This window comes from Terrapene carolina, unplaced genomic scaffold (assembly GCF_002925995.2).
Source record: "Terrapene carolina triunguis isolate 2854851 unplaced genomic scaffold, T_m_triunguis-2.0 Scaffold31, whole genome shotgun sequence".
Lineage (NCBI taxonomy): Eukaryota > Metazoa > Chordata > Testudines > Emydidae > Terrapene > Terrapene triunguis.
In genome coordinates, this window is record NW_020664382.1 from 818,141 (window position 1) to 840,890 (window position 22,750).

General features: G+C 43.8%; 1 protein-coding gene across 1 annotated transcript in view; it reads left to right on the forward strand.

Annotated features, from left to right (window-relative positions):
* The first annotated feature begins 3,511 nt into the window (after positions 1-3,511).
* Positions 3,512-22,750, forward strand: part of LOC112111327 (tRNA (guanine-N(7)-)-methyltransferase non-catalytic subunit WDR4) — a 35,792-nt gene continuing 16,553 nt past the window's right edge. Inside the window, exons 1-5 of the mRNA XM_026651836.2 lie at positions 3,512-3,624; positions 5,381-5,443; positions 13,053-13,199; positions 19,672-19,828; positions 20,468-20,580. Coding sequence (XP_026507621.1) covers positions 3,515-3,624; positions 5,381-5,443; positions 13,053-13,199; positions 19,672-19,828; positions 20,468-20,580 — 590 coding nt within the window. The 5' untranslated portion in view covers positions 3,512-3,514. The remainder of the gene's footprint in view (positions 3,625-5,380; positions 5,444-13,052; positions 13,200-19,671; positions 19,829-20,467; positions 20,581-22,750) is intronic.

Consider the following 22,750-nt stretch of genomic DNA (forward strand, 5'->3'; position numbering starts at 1 on the left):
CCTGTTAACCTTCAGCAGCAGAAAACAAACTAACCCCCCCCCCCCCCGCATCCAATTCTCTGGGATGATCGCTTTATCCCTCCCCCCACCGCGTGGCTGGTATCAGGGAAGATCCCTGCTAGCCAAAGGCGAAAAGCTCAGCGCCAATTCCCCCCTTCCCCCCGCGCTTGGCTAACTGCAGGGAAGGATTTCTTTTCAGCCACAGGCAAACAGCCCAGTAGGAACGGCCACCTCTGTCCCCTTAATTAAATTCCCGTATTTCAACCAGGTTACCATGAGCGATATCACTCTCCTGAGGATTACACAGCGAGATAAAGAACGGATGTTGCTTGAATGCCAGCAAACACTAGGACCATACGCTGCCAGGCTTTGTCATGCAATGATACCAGATTACTTGCTACTAGCATGGCGTGGTCAAGTGTCCTACCATGGAGGACGGAATAAGGCTGCACTGCCCAGAAACCTTCTGCAAAGGCTTTTAGAGTACCTCCAGGAGAGCTTCATGGAGATGTCCCTGGAGGATTTCCGCTCCATCCCCAGACACGTTAACAGACTTTTCCAGTAGCTGTACTGGCCGCGAATGCATCCCAAGTCCTCAGGGCAAATTAATCATTAAAAAATGCTTGCTTTTAAACCATGTTTTATATTTTAAAAGGTAAACTCACCTGAGGTCCCTTCCATGGGGTCATGGTCTTGGGTACTGGCTTGGGAGGGTACTTCAGTCAGGCTGAGAAAAAGATCCTGGCTGTTGGGGAGAACGGAGTGCTGTGTGCTCTCCACAAGCTTGTCCTCCTCCTCCTCCTCTTCCCCGTCCGCAGAATCCTCAAGTGTGGCTGATGAGATTACCCCCGCCTCGGAATCCACGGTCAGAGGTGGGGTAGTGGTGGCGGCCCCCACTAGAATTGCATGCAGCTCAGCGTAGAAGCGGCATGTCTGCGGCTCTGACCTGGAGCTACCATTTGCCTCCTTTGTTTTCTGATAGGCTTGTCTGAGCTCCTTGACTTTCACGCGGCACTGCTCTGAGTCCCTATTGTGGCCTCTCTCCATCATGCCCTTGGAGATTTTTTCAAAAGTTTTGGCATTTCGTCTTTTCAAACGAAGTTCTGCTAGCACTGAATCCTCTCCCCATATAGCGATCAGATCCAGTACCTCCCGTACGGTCCGTGCTGGTGCTCTTTTTCGATTATCGGCCTGCATGGTTATCTGTGCTGATGAGCTCTCTGTGGTCACCTGTGCTCTCCTGTGCTGGGCAAACAGGAAATGAAATTCAAATGTTCGCGGGGCTTTTCCTGTCTACCTGGCCAGTGCATCCAAGTTCAGATTGCTGTCCAGAGCGGTCACAATGGTGCACTGTGGGATAGCTCCCGGAGGCCAATACCATCGAATTGCGGCCACACTAACCCTAATTCGAAATGACAGTATCGATTTTGGCGCTACTCCGCTCGTCGGGGAGGAGTACAGAAATTGATTTTAAGAGCCCTTTATTTCGAAATAAATGGCTTCGTTGTGTGGATGGGTGCAGGGTTAATTCAATTTAACACTGCTAAATTCGAATTAAACTCATAGTTTAGACCAGGCCTAAGTAATCACAAACGTGTTAAGGGCTATTTTGCAATGTAATTAAAATTATTCCACATTATTCTCATGTTTTGAGGACGAAGTTCGAAATATGGCATGGTCACACAAAACATACACTGCAGCTTATTGAAAACCCAACAATTGGATCAACTGATTTGGCTGCCAGCCACAAATGATAACAGTATAGAATATAACCAGCAATTTGTGCTGAAGACAGCATCACAGAGAAGTTTGGAGTGTGTGTCTGCATTACATTCACACAGGTAATGTATTCACATTCCACATTTTTGCAGGTATTTCCTTAATATTTTCTTCTTCAGAGATCTGCAAATCCCTGTCAGAACTCAGAAGAAATCTTTTCCCTAGCTTTTTAAAAAATACATTTCTCTCAATCTTGTGACCTCCTCCTCCTCCCTTTTCTGTCTTCTTTGTCCAAATTTCTCATTGGATGCAAAAGCAGCCTTTGTTGATTGGATGGTTTTTAATTGCTTGAGTTATCAGATAACACAAAAGTATTGAAAAGGGACATAAGGCTTCAAATTTTTCAATAAACTTTTGGACATAATGCAGCTGTGCCATTTAGTTCTGTGGCACAAATGCTTCCTACATCAGTGGAAGGGGGTTTTCATTCCACCTTTTTGAGGGGTGGTAGCTAGCTCAATGGAAGAACTTTTCTGTTGATCTAGTCACGTCTGACCCAAGGAGTTAGGTCAACCTAACTACGCTGTACAGAGCATGAAATTTTTCACAGCCCTGAGGGATGTACACAAATCAATCTATTTTTTAAGCAGAGACCAGGCCTCAGAAAGAGGTATTAATGGCAGTCAGGTTTCTGTAAGCACCTGGGGTTGTCCTTTGTTTGCTTTTGAAACCATGCATGAAAGATTACAGATAGCTGATTAGAAGTGATCAAATAGAAATCCAGCCACCCAGATTCTGAAGTCCAGGAACCTCTTTGCCTCAACATTCAAAGACTTCTTCTATTTCAGGGGTTCTCAAACTGGGGGTCAGGACCCCTCAGGGGGTCATGAGGTTATTACATGGGGGGTCTCGAGCTGTCAGCCTCCACCCCAAACCCCGCTTTGCCTCCAGCATTTATAATGGTGTTAAATATATTTAGAAGTGTTTTTAATGTATAAGGGGGGGGATCGCACTCAGAGACTTGCTATGCAAAAGGGGTCACCAGTACAAAAGTTTGAGAACCACTGTTCTATTTGGTCTTCTGTGCAGATCTTACTGTTTGAAACAACCTTCATCTTTCTGCCTCTCACTCTCTCTCTTTTCTAATTTCAACTAGGATCATCTTTTTCTTCCTTGGCCTATCCTTTTAATTTACATTCCTCTGCCATTATTTAACTCTAATTACCTAAAGCCTCTTGGGAATTTACAATGGGTATGACAGCTGCTACCCAAACTATCTGCAATTTATTACAGGACTGAGGCTTCAAGTTGCACTGTACTGAACAGGGAAATAAGAACAGCAACAACAACAAAAAGAGCCTCCGCTGGGAAAGGGCAGATCTTATGTATTACAGCACCTAGCACAAGGGGGTCCGGGTCCATATACAGAAATATAAATATAAATACTCTTCAAAGCACCCCTCCACGCCAGAGCTCTAATTCTACTGGTTGCACTATGGCCCAGCTGCTGGCCTAGCCCCGCCCGGCGTGCTGGGAAGGGCACTATGCTGGGATCAAAAAGGCGCAATACAAGAGCCTGGCAGGGAACGAGGACTGCGTGTGTCCAGCGCGTGCTGCTCCCCAGCTGCCGCCAACCTCGCCCTTCCTGTGTGTTCCTGCGCAGGCGCAGCCCCCGCGGCGGGGGGGAGTCCGCTTTACGTCATTAGCCAGCGCGCGTTGTGGTGTGACGTTCACACCCTGCGTCGGCTACTAGGTAAACCGCGGCTGGGGGCCGCGCACGTGGGTGGCTGTCCGCATGGAGGCGGCAGCGGCGGGATGTCGCGGCCCGGGGCTGGCGCTCTGCGGAGCTCTCATGGCTGCCAGCGGCGGGAGCCGCTTCCTGGCAGCTCGCTACCAGGAGCCCAGGTCAGTGCGGGCCGCGGGGTCCCGGCGCTGCCCGGGGACGGGGGAGGCGGCTGGGAGGATGGTGAGCGCGACTCGTCGCCCGGCAGCGGGTGTGTGGCTGGCGGGCGGGAGCCGTATCCGGTCTTTAAACCCCACCCAGTCCAATGAGATGTCTCCGTTAGTCGTCCCCCCCCCGGGAGTTCAGGAGCATCAGTCCTGCCCCCTTGGCTCCAGATGACATTTCAGCCCCTTTAAAACCAGTTGAGGGTGAATCCCCGGCCCGACTGGAGATGAATGAATCTTTTTAAACTGTGTGTAACTTTATTTGACTACTCTGTGTGCTGATTATTCTTATACCTTGCTAATTCTAAATATATTTGGGCATTGTTTAAAGGGATACTGCTAAAGTTAAAGAGGCACCATCCCCTTGAAACTAATCACTTTAAAAAGTTGATTATAAGTACTGCCAGGTGTTAGAATATCCTCTGACTCTGCTACTATTTTTTGTGGTTTTATATCACACTGCATCTAAAATGTTTTTCCCCTGTTGCTAATGAGAGAGAGAGATTCATACATCAGGGGAAATGGTGAAACTGATTATACACACGCTGTTGTCATGCTCAAGGTACATCCCTAATTCAGCAAATGCATACACACACATGCTTAATTACATGTATGTAAAAAGAACGAGGAATATATGTGGCACCTTAGAGACTAACACATTTATTTGGGCATAAGCTTTCATGGGCTAAAACCCACTTCATCATTAACCCATGAAAGCTTATGCCCAAATAAATGTGTTAGTCTCTAAGGTACCACAAGTACTCTTCATTCTTTTCGCTGATACAGACTAACACGACTACCACTCTGATATATGTATGTAATTAGTTTCACTGACTTCAGTGGGGACTACTCATGTCTATCCAGTTAAGTCTGAGCTCAAGTATTTGCAGGATTGGGGTCTAAAACTGAAAAAGCAGTAATTTCCCTCTAATTTCTGGGTTAAAAATTCCCACTTATCTCTTTTTTAAAATTGAAGGCATTTCTTTTAAAAGGCCCAAAATAAAACCCTGATAAGACTTAAACATGTTCTGAATAAGTATTATCCATGTGACATTGTTACAATAACAACTACACCACTGGATTACCCAGCAACAATAGAGCCAGCATGCTTAGTTTGTTTGTGTGCTTATTACACCATCCTTCAGTAGAAGGATCTTCTCCCAAGGGCTATGCAGATAGCATGGCAAGATGAGGTAAACAAGCATGCACATGTGGGACAAAGCAAGGCCTTGATTTCTCAATCTCCAGTCACAGGAGTATATGGATATTTGTTACACAAATTATTCATGTACAAAGAATAACATTTTAAGCCTATCAGTCTTTATGATTCCTGGCAGCTTGTACAGAACCAGTTTATGCTTGTCACATTGATTTCTGGAATCACAGTAAATGCCAAAATAGAGATTCAAGAGCAGATGGCAAATACAATTGAGAGACTAGTAGAAGTAAAATATTCACGGTTTTTCACTGGAAAAAAATCACAGTTGCTTTCCTATCGACTAATGGCTTCTGTTTGGTTTGCATGTGGGATATGAGGTGCCAAACTTCAACAACTGGTGAGTAATCTGGGGATGCCTTTGAGGTGCCAGGGGGTGTTGGCAGCAGAGGCAAGGAGACATAATAAAGTATATAATTATGGTGCATTACAAATGAATCAGCACCCTTCATGGGAAAACAGTGATTTTTTTTTTTTTGTTAACCCTTTTATTTCCAGTGTTGATGATCTCTTCATGTATGACTGCATCACTGCAGGCAAGAAGTCTCAAGAAGACAGAGGGTGAGAGATTTTGTATAAACTCTTCACTACCTTTTCAGAGGATGGATCACTTCCTCTGATGATGTGATGTCGAATGGAATAAAGTGAATACATTAGGAATGCCTAGTGATGTGAGATGACTAGCTTAATTTCTAGTTGTGTCTTATTTGTTTCGCTAACTTATGTATTTTTAGTTTTACTCTTGCTTAGAGTGGGTATGATGGTGAAAGATTGTTTAAAAGGAACACGGGCAACTTAATCAACGCTTCTATGTGATTTTTATCTAAGCTTACAAGAATTGAAAAGAAATTAGGGTGGAGGAGAAATCTATCTTTTAATTGTACTTTGAGCATTGGACAGTACTTTACCTATAGTCAATTCCTATGTTTCCCCTGGATGCTTAGATTTAGATCCTACATCAAGGTCTGCCAGCACAGACCACGGTACATAGGTAAGCAGATATTGATGCAGGATTGGGCCCACAGTCTGTTTCCTCTCATTGGTTTCAGTCTTTTACACAGTAACAGGAGAGAGAAACTTTCAAAATAGGAAAACCTGATTATAAAGCTACAAAAGCTTAGGTAGATATTTAAGTGCAGGTATAGTACTTCAGAGTCCTGTTTTAAAATTACATTTCTAGTTGACTATACCTCTCTAGATATTGTTTTAATTATTTTCTTTTGAATAAGTGGAATTTAGATCTAACTTTATAGATTTAGTTTAGGTTGGGGCAGTCAAGCGATTAAAAAAATGAATCATGATTAATCGTGTGATTAATCGCGCTGTTAAACAATAATAGAATACCATTTATTTAAATATTTGGATGTCTTCTACGTTTTCAAATATATTGATTTTAATTGTAACACAGAATACAAAATGTACAGTGCTCACTTCGTATATATATTTTTATTACAAATATTTGCACTGTAAAAAAACAAAAGAAATCATATTTTTCAATTCCCCCGTTATAAGTACTGTAGTGCAATCTCTTTATGGTGAAAGTGCAACTTACAAATGTAGATTTTGTTGTTACATAACTGCACTGAAAAACAAAACAGTGTAAAATTTTAGAGCCTACAAGTCTACTCAGTCCTACTTCTTGTTAAGCCAATCGCTAAGAGAAACAAGTTTGTTTACATTTGTGGGATATAATGCTGCCTGCTTCTTATTTACAATGTCACCTGAAAGTGAGAACAAGCGTTCGCATGGCACTTTAGCATATCTGGCACATAAATACCTTGCAATGCTGGCTACAAAACATTTATATGCCCCTTCATGCTTCAGCCACCATTCCAGCTTCCATGCTGATGATGCTCATTAAAAAAATAACACGTTAATTAAATTTGTTACTGAACTCCTTGAGGAGAATTGTATACCTCTTGCTCTGTTTTACCCGCATTCTGCCATATATTTCATGTTCTAGCAGTCTCGGATGATGACCCAGCACATGTTGTTCGATTTAAGAACACTTTCACTGCAGATTTGACAAAATGCAAAGAAGGTACCTGTGACGGGTTGGATCACAGAAACCCCCTTGGGAGCTGCCACCTGATGTGCCAAGACTACCCCTGCTTCTGTTTTCCCTGCCAGCTCAGGACTCCAGCACCCTGTCTTGCTGAGCGAGACACTCCAGTCTGGCTCCAACACAGACCCAGGGTCTGAATCACTTGTCCCAAAGCTGCAAGTTTACCTAAAAACAGCTCACAGGAGTGTGCTTGTCTTTAGCACTCAGATGCCCAACTCCCAATGGGGTCTAAACCCAGATAAATCCGTTTTACCCTGCATAAAGCTTATGCAGGGCAAACTCATAAATTGTTCGCCCTCTATAACACTGATAGAGAGAGATGCACAGCTGTTTGCTCCCCCAGGTATTAATACATACTCTGAGTAAATTACTAAATAAAAAGTGGTTTTATTAAATACAGACAGTAGGATTTAAGTGGTTCAAAGTAGTAACAGATAGAACAAAGTAAGTCACAAGCAAAATAAAATAAAATGTGCAAATCTATGCCTAATCAAACTAAATACAGATAATCTCACCCTCAGAGATGCTTCAGTAAGTTTTTCTCAGACTGGACACCTTCCAGGCCTGGGCACAATTCTTTCCCCTGGTACAGCTCTTGTTCCAGCTTAGGTGTTAGCTAGGGGATTCTCCATGATGGCTCCTCTCCCTCTCTCTTTTGTTCCACCCCTTTATATATCTTTTGCATCAGGCGGGAACCCTTTGTCCCTCTGGGTTTCCACCCCCCCTCACTGGAAAAGCACCAGGTTAAAGATGGATTCCAGTTCAGGTGACATGATCACATGTCATTGCAAGACTTCATTACTCACTTGCCAGCACACACAGATACAGGGAGACTTACAGGTAAACAGCCATCTGCAGACAATGGGAGTCATCAAGATTCCAAACCATCATTAATGGCCCACACTTTACATAATTATAATAGGCCCTCAGAGTTACATTTTATATTTCTAGTTTTAGATACAAGAGTGGTACATTTATACAAATCAGATGATCATACTCAGTAGATTATAAGCTTTGTAATGATACCTTACAAGAGACCTTTTGCATGAAGCATATCCCAGTTACGTTACATTCACTTATTACTGTATTTTCTCTAAAACTATCCCAGTTACATTATATTGACTTATTATCAAGTTTTTATAAAACCATATAGACTGCACAACGTCACACCCTCCTCCTGAACTTACTGCCAGAGACTTGGACACTGACCATGGCGGAGGCAGTATACCTAAAATTCGGTTTTGGGCTCCCCTCTGGGGCAGACACTCCTGTGTCCCCCAAAAGGGAAAGAGACCCTGATCCAGCTGTAGGCTCACAGCTCCAAGCTATGAGAGACCTTTCGCTGGCCAGCAAAATCCCCCCCCCCTTTCACTCAGGTTGGGTTTGCTTCCAGCTAGAGTCCTTGGGGTTTGTTCCCACCGCAGCAGTCACCAGGACCCCAACTTCCAGCTCCAGGATACATGTCTCTGTGCACCTCTTCCACTCCATTACAGCCAGGTCATGCTTCTGGGTCTTACTTGCTTTGTCTCTTAAGTCCAGGCTGGTGGGCAGCCTTTTCCTTTCCCAGGTCTGCCTTTTCCAGGCAAATTGTACATCAATTTCCATTTGTCTTCCCTTGAGACCATCACTTGATGAGCTGGGATGCCACAGAGAACACCCTCCTGCCAGAACAGGCACCCCTCCACTCCTGTCTTGCTAGGTTAGACACTCCAGTCAGCTTCAGCACAGACAGAGGTTGGGCCACACCCATCTGCAGTTCGCTGAAACTGAGATGCACTCAGCTCAGGGGCTTCTTAGTTAACAGAGACATTCCCAGCACCCATTGTTCAGTCTTTCTGGGCAATTTGAAACTTGTGTAGTTTTAGCTTCTTTTCATCTTCATTCTTACTTATTTTGCTTCCTTTTCTGTCCCTACTTCCCTTTCCCGAAATAAGCAAACAGAAAATAACAAACCAGTAACCACTTTGTCTGTTCTCCAGCCACCACACTTAAAACTCACTTAAAATCACTACCAGTATCTCAAAGCAATCAGCTGTGCACAGATCCTGCTCGACTACGCCCCTGTGACGCAACAGATCATGTTTACCTCGGCCACTCTGCTGTGATAGGCCTTGAGACTGTTTACATGTACCAATTGGGGTACCGCACCATCCAGGGGCTTTTTAACTTTATAAGTGTCCTCATTCGCCACTTCCACCACTTCAAAGGGCCCCTCCCAGGAGTTTTGCATCTTGAACTTTTTGGCAGGGCCGAGTACCATGACCAAATCTCCTACATCAAAAGTGTGTTTACAAGTATTTTTATCATACCACGCCTTTTGCTTGGCCTGACTGCTCTGGAGGTTGTTTTGTACAATCTCCATCATGTCTTTCAACTTCCTCCTGAACCTCTGGACATACTCAGTCACGGGTTCCTCCCTTACCGTGTTGCATCCTTCCCAGGTATCCCTGATGAGATCGAGGGGTCCCCTCACTTTCCTCGCATACAGAAGGTCAAATGGAGAAAAGCCTGTGGACTCTTGGGGTACCTCCCTGTAGGCATACAGCAGGAACGGTAATAGTTCATTCCAACTTTGGCCCCTTTTTTTGGCATACATCCCCAGTATGGATTTTAGGGTCCCATTGAATCTTTCCACCAGCCCATTGGCCTGGGGGTGGTAGGGGGCCGTCTTAAGCTGTTTCACTCCACACACCTTCCATAGCTCATTGAACAACTGTGACATAGTTTGCCCCCTGATCAGACAAAATTTCCTTAGGGAAGCCCACTCTGCTGAATATGGTGAGCAGAGCTCTTGCCACTGTCTCGGCTTCTATGTTAGACAGTGCAATTGCCTCAGGGTACCGAGTGGCGAAGTCTACTACCACCAAGATATACTTGTTCCCTCTCCGGGTGGGGCGTGGCATAGGACCCACTATGTCTATTGCCACTCTTTGGAATGCCTCCTGGATGATGGGCAAGGGACGCAGCGGAGCCTTTTGGGGTCCCCCCGGCTTCTTCCTTTCCTGACACACCGCACAAGTCCTACAATAATCCCTCACATCATTCTGTATCCCTGGCCAGTAGAAATTCCTCCTCAGCCTGTCATATGTTCTCTGTACCCCCAAGTGACCAGCAAAGGGACTGTCATGCGCTACCAGCACTAATTCCCCCCGGTGTTGGCTGGGTACAACCAACTGCTTATAGGGGTGACCGGGACCTTGGTTTTTCCCTACAGGGGCCTGCCTGTACAGTTTCCCGTCCTCTTGAAAAAACTTCTCCCCCCCTTCCCTTCCTGGAGTTCCCTCCGAGATACACTTTCTTATACTTTCAAGGGAGGGGTCCGCCCTTTGTCTAGCTGCAAATTCCTGACAGACAACCCTTGAGATAGCGTCCCTGTCCCTGGGCACTGACTGCATCTCCCCTGCCCCCACCCCTGGGAGCCTGTTGTCCTCAGCCAGACAGAGGCCTGGCTCTGCCTCTCCCATATTTGGAAGTACCCCGCCTCCCTGCACTGTTCTGTCAATGAGACCCTCCCCCAACTCCTCTATGGGTTCCAAGGTCCCCGCCCCATCCCTGGGGACTCCCTCTGAGTCACCCACCACCATGTTCCCTGGGGCAGGAGGGGTTGGCTGTTCAGCTGCCTCAGACCTACAGTCATCAGCCGAAACAGCCTCCCCCTCACAGCCTTTCTTCATGCTGCGAGTTACCACACTAACAGTCCTAGTTCTGCTGAAAAAATCATTTCCCAGCAACATGTCCGCGGGGATGTCCTCGAGCATCCCCACCAGTAAATCCCTTTCCATACCTTCCCATTCCACATGAACCTTAGCCAGGGGCACAGGGAACTTCTGCGGCCCCACTCCCTTAATGTGGGTCATCTGCCCCGTCAGAACACTAGCATCTGGGACCACACTCGGTCGAACAAGAGAGAACTGAGCCGCCGTATCCCTCCATCCCAGACACTCCCTGCCATCGATCTTGACAACCTTGATGTGTTCCCTGTCCGCTTCACTGGGCCCCATGTCCACCAAGCTGGTGTGATAAGAGGTGGGGGTGCCCTCTGGGGCCTCAGGGCTGAAGGCAACCGAGCTAACATGGGACAAGGGAGGTTTATTCTCCTTCAATTTGGGACAGCTACTCCTCAGATGCCCTGGGGAATTTTAGTGAAAGCACCGTCTGGGATCCCCTACTTGTGCAGGAAATTTGGGACGAGTAACAGGAGAATGGGGGGGTGACTGCCCAGCCTCCTTTTTCCCAGACCCAGGGGTAAAACGGTGATTCTGCTTTCCCCCAACCTTATACCCCTCCGCCAGTGGTTTATGTTTGATCGCAGCTTGTGCTTGTTCATAAGAGTCAGCATACTCAGCTAATTCACCCACTGCATTTACCTTTTTGTCCCACAAATACTGTTTTACCTCATCACTGCACATATTCAGGAAGTGTTCCTGAGTAACCAGATCACACATCCCTTCAAAGCTGGTAATGCCTCTCCCCCGCACCCATTTATCTACCAAATCTCTCATTTCATTGGCATAAGCCACATTACTTAATCCAGATCCCCTCTTAAGGCTCCTGAATTTAACCCTGTAGGTTTCAGGTGTAACCTGAAACTGTTTCAAAACCAGTTCCTTAAATTTACCATAGTTTGAAGCATCATCAATAGGCATCTTATTGAATATGTCCAGAGCTCTGCCAGTCAATTTTGCTATCAATGTGGTCATCTTCTGATCTTCAGGGATGGCATGGAGGGTGCACAGTCTCTCAAAGGTGATGAAATATTCGGCGATATCGCTGGACTCGTCATACTGTGGACATAGTCGCTCCCATTTGTGGATTTTTGGGGAAGTGGAGCCAGCAGGGGGAGGGTTTTGTCTCCTCGACTCCATAACAGTCAGTTCATGTTTCTGGGCCTCCATAGCCCTCTCCTGGGCAGCTGCCTCTGCCTCCGCCCTCGCTGCCGCCGCTCGCTCCCTCGCTGCCTCCACCTCCATAGCCCTCTCGTGGGCAGCTGTCTCTGCCTCTGCTCTCGCTGCCGCCCTCGCTGCCTCTGCCTCCATAGCTCTCTTGTGGGCAGCCTCTTCCCTTGCTGCCGCCCTCGCTGCCTCCGCCTCCATAGCACTAATTTCTAATTGTCTTAGTTCCAGCTGTCTCTTATGTTCATTTTCTTTCTCTTTTGCTACCAGCCTGGCCAGCTTTAGTTTATTAGCAGCGTCACTAGTACTCATTGTCCTGCTTTAGCTACAGCGCTTGACCCAAGGTTTAAGAATCTGAAGTGCCTTCCAAAATCTGAGAGGGACAAGCTGTGGAGCATGCTTTCAGATGTCTTAAAAGAGCAATACTGCGATGTGGAAACTACAGAACTCGAACCACCAAAATTGAAAATCAGCCTTCTGCTGGAGGCATCTGACTCAGATGATGAAAATGAACATGCATTGGTCCGCACTGTTTTGAATAGTTATCGAGCAGAACCCGTCATCAGCATCTGGAATGGTGGTTGAAGCATGATGGGACAGATGAATCTTTAGCACATCTGGCACGTAAATATCGTGCAATGCCAGCTACGACAGTGCCATGCGAACGCCTGTTCTCACTTTCAGGTGACATTGTAAATAAGAAGCAGGCAGCATTATATCCCACAAATGTAAACAAACTTGTTTGTCTTAGCGATTGGCTTAACAAGAAGTAGGACTGAGTAGACTTGTAGGCTTTAAAATTTTTACACTGTTTTGTTTTTCAGTGCAGTTATGTAACAACAACAAAAAAATCTACATTTGTAAGTTGCACTTTCGTGATAAAGAGATTGCACTACAGTACTTGTATTAGGTGAATTGAAAACTACGATTTCTTTTGTTTTTTTTACAGTGCACATACTTGTAATAAAAAATAAAGTGAGCATTGTATACTTTGAATTCTGTGTTGTAATTGGTGTCAATATATTTGAAAATGTAGAAAAACATTCAAAAATATTTAATAAATTTCAATTGGGATTCTATTGTTTAACAGTGCGATTAAAACTGCGATTAATCACGATTAATGCTGTTGGCAGTTTGATGGTATGTTTCTCTTTTAAGTAAATATGCTTAAAGCTGTCCATGAAAAAAACATTTTCTCCTTTCTGTATTTTAGACAGGATGGACAGCCAGCAGTTAAAGCAAGCGATGATATTCTTGCTTTTGCCTTCTCCTCATCAGGAGGCTATTTTGCTTTGACTGATGACAACAAACGTCTGGTTCTTTTTCGTACTAAGCCTTGCTGGGAATGCCTTAGTGTCAGGTAAGGAATCAGGATATTGAGTGTCCGTGTATTATAAATTGGAATGACTGCCATTTTAATACTGTAAATATCAGCAGGATTTGGGGCACAGCTGTTTGTTAGTACTGGCTTCTCCCTCTTTCTCTAATTTGCTTGAGTGAATTTAACGCTGGTGGAAGTGAGGGGCCAATGTTAAGAGGTTAAGTCGGAAATGGTGTCTGTACTCTACAAGCTTCCCTCTAAAAGTTTTCAATTTTCCTCCATTTTGACTTGCATCCTTTTTTTTCCCCCCCCTGCAAAAGCCCATTAAAATGTGTACAGCACACTAGCTTTGGGAAGGCAAGCTTTTGGCCAAGGGTACAAGGGGGGAAAAAAAAATCTCTTCACTTGTTACAAAAAGCATCTTTTGGATATTTAAAAACAGAGCACCCCTCTCTGCTCTGTGTGAACACTAAATCTTAAAGAATCACACACTCATTAACCTGAGTACTACTCCAGCTACCGACGTAATCCAAGATAGGCTTGTGGGAGAGAGGATTTTAGGGAGCTTCTGGAGGCTGTTCTAAAAATCTGTCCTTATGTACAAGTTACGTATTGCATGCCTTCTCTTTTCTAACCCCCACCTTTTGAATCTCTTACTGTCCACTAGAGGTCCTCCTGTAATAAATCTTTCTCTGCTGATTGTGATAGTTTTCTATATGAAGACACGTAGGACTTTTCAAAAGCAAAATCTTGGCAAATGAAGTTTCCACTTGTATTGATTTCTGAAGAATGCTAGATTCTTGTCCCATCTACAAAGCAGAATGGAACTGTATTATTGGATTCCCCCCTCAGTTCTACCTGTGGTGTAGATGCTGGACCTTTAGAGCGTCTTGCCCAGTGTCATATATAGGAAGTTTGTAGCAGACCTAGAAATAATAGAAAGGAACTCCCATTTTAGTGCTTTAACCTCAAGGTCATCATTCTTTTCTTGTGATTAGGGTTGTACACAGCCTAATAAATTTAAAGTAACATCAGCTTGCAGCAAAAGCCAATCTTAAAAAGGCATTGCAGTGGTTTTAAGTACTACATCTGCTATTGAGTCCCCCCTCTTCCCCTCCCCCTGAGTCCAACTTCCTGTCACCTGAAAACCACATTTTCCCATTTAAAAAATGTTTGTTCCCTCTTGCTGTGTTGGAGACCTACACAAGGAAAAGGAGAAATGGAATAATTGCATGGTGCAGTCAAGTGCACAGGTAAACAAACAATGCTCTAATCTCTTTTGGTCAGTCTTCTAAAAAGTAAACATACACATTAGAAATTGAGAAGTGATAAGTTGATGAACTCCTGCATCACTTTCTGATCAGTACTTTTTCACTGTGGGAAAACCATGGTCAGGGATACCTAATTAGCATATCTGGGTATGTCTACACTGCAATTAAATACCCGCAGCTGGCCTGTGCCAGTGGACTTAGGCTCCTGGGACTCGGGCTAAGGGGCTGTTTATATTGTGGTATAAACATTTGGGCTCCAGCTGCAGCCTGAGCTCTTGGACCTTTCCACCTGGCAGGGTCCTAGAGCCCGGGCTCCAGCCTGAGCCCGAATGTCTACACTGCAATTAAACAGCCCCTAAGCCTGAGCTCTCTGAGCTCAAGTCAGCTGGCACGGGCCAGCTGTGGGTTTTTAATTGCAGTGTAGACATACCTTCAGAATGTGTGACTGTGTTGCTGGCACATAACTCTGCAGTTTTAGATGACATTTTACTGCGTGAATTTTGATTAATCTCACCACGGAGCCTACTTGTCTCTTGTCATTGTTTTCGAGTTTCTGCTTTAACTCTGGTGAGAGTGAAAACCATTCTATGGAAATATTGCTGCTGTTTTATGCAGTCAGACCCCAAGTCTAGGCTGACTTTAGCCAGAACTATCATGAATTTTACCTCTGTTTCCTCATGCATCCACTTCTTCTCACTGCCCCAAAGGAATAGTACTGTCCTCTGTCCTGTTTTTGTTGTCTTTAATTCTGAGGCTTACAGGATAATTCCTGGATTTTCAGTTTTCTGCTAGACTGTCAGCCTGGAACCCAGGTGGATTTTGCCAGGAATTCTGTAACATCACTTTCTTCCATTAGGAAACTGGGAATACCAAAAAACAACAATCATTGCATGGGAAGATAACTCTAAAATAAGTTTGAGCTCCACATTCTGGTGTGAGATGAAATCAATATCAGCTGTTTGTGGCAAGATATGTAGCAAGCCTAATACAATGCTGGCACCTACTGGAGAGTCATGAATACAGGAGAACTTCTGTTGTTGCTTAGCAGTAAAGGTAGGGCCAAAAAAAAAAAGTCCCATATGTTGTAGAAAGTATCCAGCGAGTCAGCAAGCTAGAAAGTAACCTATTCCTGTACTGGTGCATCTAAAGCTCTAATGAATTCATAGTTGGTAGCATTTTATAAGCCATAAAGATGTGAAAAACAGCTTACTTTAAAAGTCCTAAAATGACAGTGGAGTATATTGACTTAAGCCCTATATAATGCTTTTTCACCCCAGGGATTGTTGCATTTCAGTGGTGGGTGAGGTCCTTTATTTACCCAGGAGTCTTAAGGCATAAATTAATCCACAATTGCACTGAGCAATTTGGATGAAAAGTGATCTGGAAATAAAAAATAATAGCAGCAGCAATAATTATTAAATTATAAATACAGTTTTAAAGCAAAATAAGAGTGAAATCTGTTTTCAAACTCACCTGCCAATTATTAGGTGGTTGTCCATGATCTTATCTGCCTTATGAAAGTTGACAAAATCATAATTAAGGCTACGATATAGTTACAGAGGTCACGGATTCCATGACTTTACCAGACCTCCATGACTTCTAGGGCTTCAGGAGGAGGAGGCGGCACTGTGCGCCCCTGCCTGCAACTGGGGCTGGATGAAACTAGGACCCTGCAGCTCCAGCCCTACGGCTTCCCAGGCTTGGTGGGGGCTGCAGCTGGGGCCGCGCACCCCTGTCTTGCAACTGTAGCCAGCTCTGGAGCAGGGGCTGTGTGCGGCCATGGCAGGGGGCTCAGCCTGACATTCCCCCTCTCTTCACCCCCCCCCCCCCCCGGTCCCCCCATCCCCCCCCCTCCCTCGCCCCCCTCCCCCCCCCCCGGTTATTTTTAGTAAAGTAATGGACAGGTCATGGGCTCTGAATTTTTGTTGCCCGTAACCTGTTTGTGACTTTTACTAAAAATAACCATGATTAAAATCTTCACATTAATCATAATCACAAACTAGTGATCCTGTATTGCCTTAAGTGGCTGATATCAGCTGTTGCAAGGGAAACTCTGAACTCAAATCCTGGTGACTAAGTGTACTACAAGTGCATAGCCAAGCCCTTGTCTTATTTCCTGCACATCTTTATAAGAACCTCATAAGGTGCAAAAGGATGAAGGAAGCTGCTGTGTGTAAGGTGCATCTGACTCTGCTCCCTTTTGTGCACCTTAAGAGCTACACAGCTGGGTATGATGCTAATTTATCTAGCTATGATGTTCCTAAGGCTCACATCAGAGGGGCTTCCTCTTGCAGTAAGATGCATGAGACAGGGTGTTCTGTCTCCAAATAGGGCCAGTACATGGAATTTACACATGTTATTGACAAAATATTGCAAATCAGGAGAGCTTCCAAGTCTCCCTCCCCATAGTTTTTATGCACATTTTGTGAGTGTGGTTTTTTATTTTATGTTAGGAAAGTCCATCCAATTTCGTTTGGAAGATAAGAACGGCCATACTGGGTCAGACCAATGGTCCATCTAACCCAATAACCTGTCTTCCAACAGTGGCCAGTGCCAGATGCTTCAAAGGGAATGAACAGAACAGGGCAATCAAGTGATCCATCCTCTGTTGTCCAGACCCAGGTTCTGGCAGTCAGAGGTTTAGGGATACCCAGAGCATTGGGATTGCATCCACCTGTTGATTGTGTGAAGAAGTAATTCCTTTTTGTTTGTTTTAAACCTGCTGCCTGTTAATTTCATTGGATGATCCCTGGTTCCTCTATTATGTGAAGGGATAGATAAATAAATAACACTTCCTTATTCACTTTCTCCATATCATTCATGGTTTTGTAGACATCTATCATGTCCCTCCCCTTGGTCGTCTTTTCTCCAGTTTGAATAGTCCCAGTCTTTTCAATATCTTCTCATATGGAAGCTGTTCCATACCCTTAATCTGTACCTTCTCTGTACCTTTTCATTTCTAATATATCTCTTTTGAGATGGGGTGACCAGAACTGCAGGCAATATTCAAGTTGTGGGCATACCATGTATTTATATAGTGGCATTTTGGTAGTTACTCTTATTATCTATCCATTTCCTATTGGTTCCTAAGTTTCTGCCTTTTTTGACTGCCGCTGCACAGTGAGCAGATGTTTTCAGAGAACTATGCAATATGACTCCAAGATCTTTCTTGAGTAGTAACAGCTAATTTAGACCCCCATCATTTTGTACGTATAGTTAGGATTGTGTTTTCCAATATGCATTACTTTGCATTTATCAATATTGAATTTCATTTACCATTTTGTTGCCCAGTCACCCAGTTTTGTGAGAGCCCTTTGGAGAACATTAAGCCTGCATAGTTAAACAAGGAAGTCAGGAAATGCCAAAATTAGGTTTACATGTGCAACTTCCATTATGCCTCTTCATACACGTGCGTTACAATAGTCATACATGGTCATTCCAGTGCACTAAATGCCCCAATAACAGCTACTTTGGTTTCACCCACATATCTCTATTCTCTCAAATGAAATCTCAAAGAAAAATGATAAAAGACAAAAACACCATTTCACCTGTAGGCAAACACTTCACAAAACGATCGCTCTGTATTTGACCTCTCAGTCCTCATTCTCAAAGGAAACCTGCATAACGCTTTCAAAAGATGAGCCTGAGAGCTGAATATCTTTAGTAGACACTAAAAATTATGGTCTTAATAAAGACATTGGATTTATGGTTTATTACAACAATCTGTAACTCACTAATCCCTTTTTTTAGTCCTATGACTGCAGAGGTGTTAACAAGCCACTTCACCTTGATGTTCTCTTACAAGATGTGTTAACTACTTACCGTAAACAATCCATTCCACTATTCTATTTAGCTATGACTCGGAGACCTTTCCCAGACATGAAGAAGATAGCTCAAAAGCTTGTCTCTTTCACCAACAGAAGTTGATCCAAAAATATGACCTCATCCACCTTATGTCTCTGATCATACAGTGACAGATATTGCAACCACATTCAGTATCTGTGGGGTCCGTATCCTATTAAATTTATGAATGTTCTGTGTATCACTGTGGCCAAAGAATTATATTCAACTCCACATGGGAGGCTTTCCACAGCTTTTTCAGTAACTAAAAACTAGGGGGCGGGGGGGGGTGTAGTAGCATCATAGAAAGGAGTGATTACTGCTGTCCCTTGGATTGTAAACAGCTGGAGAGAAGTGCCTCCCTCTGGGGTGGCTTGCGTATATTCCTCCAAACAGGTATCAGAGTCCCAAGGAGGGAAAAAAGCGTCTTTATATAAAAGGCTGAGTTTAAACAGACTCAGGGGACTTCTTTTTGACTCAAATGACCTTTGGTCCAAAGGGTGACCGAACCTGCTTGAGAGTTAGACTGGAACCTAGTGGGGTCTCCATAGGACTGATGGGTGATCTCGGGTAAGTTTAGTATGCATGTAGGTGTTTTGTAGTATGCATGTAGTAGCTGTGTGGTCACTGCTGGCTTATGCTGATCGTAGCCCTTAGAGAGAAAGCAAAGCACAGGGGCTGAACTGAGAGCTTGTCTGTAGTGAAGATGCTACTATGCCAATGGGAGAGCTTCTCCCATCGGTGTAGTTTAATCCACCTCCGCGAGAGGCAGTAACTATGTCAGTGGGAGACGCTGTCTACATAGGGGGTTAGGTTGGTATAACTACAGCACTCAGGGGTGTGGATTTTTCACAGCCCTGCATGATGTAATTATACCAATATAAGTCTGTAGTATAGACCTGGCCTCAGTCAGACCTGTTGGCTGGGTTGAATTGCAGTGAACTGCAGCCTAAAGCTCTGATTTGGAAAAAGGAGGGCCCTGGGTTTCTGCTCAGAGAGAAGTAAAGGCTAAAGGCCTGAGACCTGGGGGGACATTTCTGGAGTGGACCATGGATAGGGGTTAAAGATGCTTTTACCTTGAAACTGACGTGGTGGCAGTGTGTGAGTACTATGGCGGTGTGAATTGGTGAGTGCCAACTGCAGTGAAAGCATGTACTGTAGGAAAGGAATAGTGAAAAGAGAGAGAAGAAAATGAGTTGTGAACACCTGAAGAATGCTCAGAAGCTGATCTTGTATGCACAGCAGGGACTGACTTTTTCTGATCAGAGGAAATCTGAGTTAGTGGCCATGCTGCACTCTTATGACTCAAGAGGAAGAGATACCTGCCCCAAACAGGGACCGAATGGCCATGTCAAAATATCTGAATATCTCTAATCATGACCATTTTTTTTCCCTTTCAGGTCTGTTGTTAGAAGATGCACTTCTCTGATTATTACAGCTGCAGAGGATAAGATTCTGGTTGCAGACAAGTCTGGTGATGTCTATTCTTATTCAATAACAGAACCGCAAAAAGCAGGAAAGATTGAGCTTGGGCACTTGTCCCTGCTCTTGGATGTGGTATGTATGTTTATTAATTGGGTTTTCACGCAACCTTTTTCTTTTCCCTTAAAGAAGTTTTAGCACTATGTTATTCCTACGCCAAGTTCATATGACTTTAAAAAAAAACACCTCATTTCTTTGTATAAGCTAGACTGAAGAACAGCATCTTTTTCCCCCTGAGTTATTATCCGAACACAAATGCAAGAGGCAGGGAGAACAGTTTGCAGAGGGCATGCAGTGAATAGATCTTCTGTTAATGTAATTTTTATGAGCTGTTGTTTTTATTACGGAATCATAGAACTTAGAGATGCAATTCACTTGTGAGGTCATCCAGTGTAGCCTGTCAATGTGGCACTGCAATATTTTAGTGCTTAGTCCATTTTTAAACGCAACAAGGCTTCCTTTGTGCTCCTTCTGGAGGTTATTGGCTTTGGTAAACTCAACAATATTCCTGCATTCTGCTACTGCTTCTTTACTTCTTATCAAAAAGGCTTGGGGCTTGCGTTCTAAATGTAAATTGTGGCTTTCTGCTTGCACGATACGTTCAAAATCATGAAACTAGTGTATTTGGATTTATTGCTTAATCACTAGTTACAAAGCAGCACATCAAAAGACATCCTGAGCTGTCTGTGCTGTTTGCTTATTTTGTGCCAACAGGCGCTGAGTCCTGATGACCAGTATATCCTAACTGCGGACAGAGATGAGAAGATTCGAGTCAGTTTGACTAGAGCGCCACATAACATCATATCTTTCTGTCTTGGGCACAGAGAGTAAGTTTGTGGAGCTGTCCACTGTATTTAAGGGCTGGCTAGAGGAGAGTGGCTCCTGTTTGTGGAGCAATAACTGGATTATGGGTTAAAGAAACTCCCCAAGGCTGTTCTGTTTTAGTCCAGGATACAGTTATAACTTAGTTTGTGGCAAGGACCATCTTTTTGTTGTGTGTTTATGCAGCACCTAGCACAGTGGGGTCCTGGTCCATGACTAATAACTGAGTCAGTATGTGAGACAGAACATAGGGGGAGCTCACTGTAGGGAGAAGAGGATATAAGCAGGGTTGAAGCAAGGGAGATCACAGGGGAAGCACAAAGTAAAGGAGATTACAGGGAGCACAGCTCCCTCTCCCCTGTTTAAAAGCAGAGGGAGAGTGCTCTTTCCTTTCCCTGATCTCCTCATTGAGTGTTGAGGTTAGGGACTTGCCTGTCATGGGTACCTGAAGAGGAGGTACCTGAAAGTGGTGCTTGGTTGGAGAGATTTTAGGGCTCCAATCCTTGCTATCTATTGGTGTCGCAACAGTAGCATTAGATCGGGGAAGAGAAAGTGCCCTATTTGGAAGTCCCCTATCACCTTCTCTAGCTTACAGGAAGATTTGTGCTCCCTGCCCCAGTATACCCTCTCCAGTCAGGAGGGAAGACAAATACCTAAATAGATTTTTATGGAAAACCTTCTGAAATGCAGGAAATTGCAGTGGTATTTCAAAGCCTTCTGCAGAACACCCTGCCTTCCCATTTAGATTTGTTTTGATATTAATATACGTTCTCCATGATGGTCAATAGAGATTCTCCATTATTCTGGCCTTCATAGGCATAGTACAGTGAGCACCAGAGAAATGCCCCTGCATAGCATTGCACAATGCCATGCACACACACACGCTTCTGCTTGTCTGACTCTGGGGCTACTTGGGGGCACACATGTTTTCAGATGTTTTTCTTCACTTCTTCCCATTCATATGCAATGAGGTATCATCGCACATCATCAGGAACAGGTGTTAAAGGAGAATCAGGAGAGTGGTGCTCTATTGGATACACTGCAGTCACCTTAGCCCAGTCTAATTTAACTACTGAAAAGTTTTAATAAAGTGCTAAGAATATAGTTAAATAAGATATTTAAATATCTTATTAATACTAATGTTAATTAATATCACTTTTGACTGTTGGGAATTTATCAGCATAGATTTGACATTCTTTAGAAGCTGCATAATTTTTAAATTAATGTCAAAGATCTTAAATAGCCTTTGAACTCAAGGCTTTTGTTGTGTATTTACATTGCTGTGTTTGATCTCTGCTTATTGTATTAACAGTTGTATCTTTAATGAACAATAAGAGTTTTGATGTTCAAGAAAGACATTGCTTGTAAGTGGGGGCTATGGTGCCTGGACAAACAACTCATTAACAATTCCACAATAGGAAGGCACTTAATACAATTGGCACAAACACTTTTAAAAATTCATTATTTAAATATGATAATCAGTTGGGGATTCAGTGGATTTCTCACTTGAGTTCTCCTGTTTTTGAATGGTGTATATTTTTATTTAAATTTATTTTTGTAATTGAAATTGCAGCATTATGCCTCCATGCACCTGCAATTACTGCTTTGTAACGAGCAAAATTCACTTGATATTTTAATTGGCTTTAAATTGTTTATTTTCAGAAGCAAGAATTCCCCCTTTTAAAAACACAAAAACAAAACTCAAACATATGTTCTAACCTGTGCAGTGCATTGACAGCAGCATTTTACATTAGTGCACATGACCCCTGGGTTAGTGTGGAACTTTGGAAGTTCTTTGTGGATTCATAAGGACCCTAAGGGGTATCCTGGTGGAAGTTGCAGTATTATAAACTCCTTAATGTTATTGAGCTTCCCAACTGATGCAGCTAATCCTAGAAAGGACGGTGGGGAAATAGTTACATGGCTTGGTTGCCCTAAAACTGAGTAGATGGTGCCTTGGATGATCCCCAGCTGCTATGAGGGAACCCTCATGTGCTGATGCTCCGACTTCACTAATTAAAAACAAAATCTATATTGATGGATGTGGGTTTTTTAATTTTATATTTATAATTGATCCATGAGCATGATACAAATATATTTGTAAATCTAATTCAGTGTGCATATTCTGATCTAAATGACTAAAAACATATTCACACAAGCAGCACTGTCTTCCCC